Source organism: Trematomus bernacchii, unplaced genomic scaffold, assembly GCF_902827165.1.
Source record: "Trematomus bernacchii unplaced genomic scaffold, fTreBer1.1, whole genome shotgun sequence".
In the NCBI taxonomy this organism is placed as follows: Eukaryota; Metazoa; Chordata; class Actinopteri; order Perciformes; family Nototheniidae; genus Trematomus; species Trematomus bernacchii.
In genome coordinates, this window is record NW_022987565.1 from 1,122,371 (window position 1) to 1,126,665 (window position 4,295).

At 41.7% G+C, this 4,295-nt stretch overlaps 1 protein-coding gene across 1 annotated transcript in view; it reads right to left on the reverse strand.

Annotated features, from left to right (window-relative positions):
- The window catches only part of LOC117478566 (PDZ domain-containing protein 4-like), a 68,144-nt gene extending 64,372 nt beyond the window's left edge, over window positions 1-3,772 (reverse strand). The window contains exon 1 of the mRNA XM_034125570.1: window positions 3,506-3,772. Coding sequence (XP_033981461.1) covers window positions 3,506-3,565 — 60 coding nt within the window. The 5' untranslated portion in view covers window positions 3,566-3,772. The remainder of the gene's footprint in view (window positions 1-3,505) is intronic.
- Window positions 3,773-4,295: the final 523 nt, after the last annotated feature.

Sequence of the window (4,295 nt, forward strand, 5' to 3'; positions counted from 1 at the left end):
GTGTGTAAAGTCTCTTATTATAATACATTGATTTACATGAGACTAATTTATTCTAAGCTACGCTTCCTGCTCTCTTTACTGCTTTACATTTACAGTTGCACACACAGGGAGTCTGTCTCAAAGGCACCTCAGCAGCTGCTTATATTAATGAGTTTCTCTTCCTACTATATAACCAATGCAATTATAACCAGCACCATGCACAGCTCTTAGTGTTACAGTCAAGAGTCGCTCAGTTACAATATACAACCAGCACCATGGACAGCTTATAGATTATTTATGAGTAATACTATGATCTGTGTGTTGCTGATCCTTTGAAATGGTGAGTTTGTAATGAGGGAGCTATGCTGACCAGATCAGAACGTGTGAGTAGTGGATTAAAGCACATGTATGGTTGAACATAACACAAAAACATAGTCAGTAGATGTCAAACGGTCAACATTTTTTTATGCAAAACTAAGATTGGGTTGCACTTAAGGCATCCACACAAATGTGAAACTAGAATAAATCAATGTAAATGTTAAAAAATGTAAATATGTATCCACAGTGTGCAGACTGATTGCAGAAAATGTGTTTCGAAGAACATGGCTATTCTTTTTTATGTGCACATGGATGCATGGAAGTACGAGCATCAGTGCACATACACACTAGCTGTAACACACACAGTCACACACACACACTTATACTGACAAATGCACCACCACTGTACATGAAGGAGCAGCAGAGGGGAGAGCAGGATTCCTCTGTGACGTTCAGCCTCCTCATAAAACACATGACCTTTACAGGAACTACACCAACCTGCAGTGATGAACGGTACTGTAGCTTCCTCTACAATATCTCACTAGCAATCACACACACACACACACACACACACACACACACACACACACACACACACACACACACACACACACACACACACACACACACACACACACACACACACACACACACACACACACACACACCCACACGCACGCACACACAGCCAGTCATAGGTCCTAGGTTTCTTGGTTCTTAATGCGAACGGCACTTAAAATGAAATGTATTATTTTGATCATTATTCCAATTCAATGCGAAATAGTGAAGGTTTTTAAAATCAGACCCTGACTCTACAGAGGGCCTGAGGAGGAGGTCAGAATAATGCAGGTGTTGCCCAAGGCTCCTGTCTGTTCAGTTAATAATGAACTCCAGAGGAGCATACAGTATTAACACGCTCTGATCCTGAGGGCTCCTCCGCTCTGTTTTCAGCCTGCAGACAACATGAGAGCTGCAGAACCAATCAGTGGCTCTGATTGGTTCTGGAAGCCCCGAGAAACAAAGAAATCTAAAGTGATCTCATTTCTGAGGCTGAAATGGTTTCCTGTCTTTATGACTGGTGGTGAAAAACCAGGATTATCTTTTTTAAATTCATCACTTTTTTATTTTTTTTATTTTAGCAAAGAAGAACACATCTGAACGCTAGCTGTGGCTGAGAGAAAGGACATGTGATGCAGAGATTGAAGAGACCCTATTGTGTAGTGTGTTCTATAGGTTTTGGAGCATGTAAATGGTCTGCAAAGGATAAAATCCCCATTTTCCTTCCAGAGGGAGTTTCTCTCCCACATACTCTCCCCCACCCCCGAAACGCCTCCATTGGACTCCTTTGTTTACTTCCTGAACATAGTGACATCACTATGGAACACTCCCGTTTCTATTGGCTAGCGCTCCAACACATTGTACGTGATAGGCTAAGGGGCGTGACATCTCTAAGCGGTTGACCAATCACAACAGAGCCGGCCAGCTAACCAATCAGAGCAGACTGGGCTCTGGTTTCAGACAGAGGGTGAAAAGAGGTGCTGCAGCACAGGCAGTATGAGAAAAATAAAGAGCTTTGTGAACATTAAAGCATGAAGACATGTCACAGTAGAGACAGTACATACTGATATACACCTGAACATCAGCAGGAGAGGACTCTTTAAAGTAGAGACACTACATACTGATATACACCTGAACATCAGCAGGAGAGGACTCTTTAAAGTAGAGACACTACATACTGATATGAACCTGAACATCAGCAGGAGAGGACTCTTTAAAGTAGAGACACTACATACTGATATACACCTGAACATCAGCAGGAGAGGACTCTTTAAAGTAGAGACACTACATACTGATATACACCTGAACATCAGCAGGAGAGGACTCTTTAAAGTAGAGACACTACATACTGATATACACCTGAACATCAGCAGGAGAGGACTCTTTAAAGTAGAGACACTACATACTGATATACACCTGAACATCAGCAGGAGAGGACTCTTTAAAGTAGAGACACTACATACTGATATACACCTGAACATCAGCAGGAGAGGACTCTTTAAAGTAGAGACACTACATACTGATATACACCTGAACATCAGCAGGAGAGGACTCTTTAAAGTAGAGACACTACACACTGATATACACCTGAACATCAGCAGGAGAGGACTCTTTAAAGTAGAGACACTACATACTGATATACACCTGAACATCAGCAGGAGAGGACTCTTTAAAGTAGAGACACTACATACTGATATACACCTGAACATCAGCAGGAGAGGACTCTTTAAAGTAGAGACACTACATACTGATATGAACCTGAACATCAGCAGGAGAGGACTCTTTAAAGTAGAGACACTACATACTGATATACACCTGAACATCAGCAGGAGAGGACTCTTTAAAGTAGAGACACTACATACTGATATACACCTGAACATCAGCAGAAGAGGACTCTTTAAAGTAGAGACACTACATACTGATATACACCTGAACATCAGCAGGAGAGGACTCTTTAAAGTAGAGACACTACATACTGATATACACCTGAACATCAGCAGGAGAGGACTCTTTAAAGTAGAGACACTACATACTGATATACACCTGAACATCAGCAGGAGAGGACTCTTTAAAGTAGAGACACTACATACTGATATACACCTGAACATCAGCAGGAGAGGACTCTTTAAAGTAGAGACACTACACACTGATATACACCTGAACATCAGCAGGAGAGGACTCTTTAAAGTAGAGACACTACATACTGATATACACCTGAACATCAGCAGGAGAGGACTCTTTAAAGTAGAGACACTACATACTGATATACACCTGAACATCAGCAGGAGAGGACTCTTTAAAGTAGAGGCACTACATACTGATATACACCTGAACACCAGCAGGAGAGGACTCTTTAAAGTAGAGACACTATACTGATATACACCTGAACATCAGCAGGAGAGGACTCTTTAAAGTAGAGACACTATACTGATATACACCTGAACATCAGCAGGAGAGGACTCTTTAAAGTAGAGACACTACATATGAACCTGAACATGAGCAGGAGAGGACTCTTTAATACTTGCCTTTTCATCTGCACAGTCTAGTTGCTGTAACACTAAATGTCCCCACTCTGGGACAAATAAAGGATGTTTGATAAATAAACACATCTGATTGGTCAGAAGGTCGCTGACCCGCTCTGACGTCTTACCTGGAACATGATCCTGTACTGCTCCTCCGGACGTTTGACCACACACATGTTGCAGCCCATGGTGGCGTCTCACTCTCGTCCTCTTCTCTTCTCGTCTTAAATCTCTGCTCCTCTGTCTCTGCAGGTCCTTCAGGAAACGACTGACACCCCGTATCGATAATCCAGCTCGCCCTTTGACCTCCAAATGTGATGTCCTCAGGAGTGTCTTCTCCTTCTCTTTTCTTGAGACAAAAAATCCCCGTATTTGAGGCAACTAAGTGTTTTTGAAATGTGTAATCCCTGCTGAAATCGACCCTTTAAGCAGAAGAAGTCGTGTTTCCTAAACGTTGATCATAAATCCTTCACGATAATATTCCAAAAAAGGAGTTCATGATGAGGATCATTTGAGATTGAAACGTCTTCTGCTGTTTCTTAGGAGTATCTGTCTGGCTTTAATGGTTGTTCTGCAAAAGATGCATCCTTAGTAAAGTGATTTTTCAGTTACTTTCTTATGTTTTTGGAAAATATGCAAAAAGGATTTGTGCTGTGGTTTTAGTTTTCCATCAGAAAAGGAATATTTCCTGCAGAAAATTGAAGCCACTTCATCTAATAATCCCAAATGTGCTTCATGAAGTCCATCGAATGGCTTGTCAATCAAACTTCTTCAACAAAAACATCTGTCTCTGTTTAAAAAAGTGTCACTTCTGATAAACCCCCCCGCTGAGAGTCAAGCTGAGTTCACTTCCTGCTGTCTCCTCTGCTCTGTCACTCTGAAGACAGAACAACACCTCCCTGTTTCTTAATGTTCTGC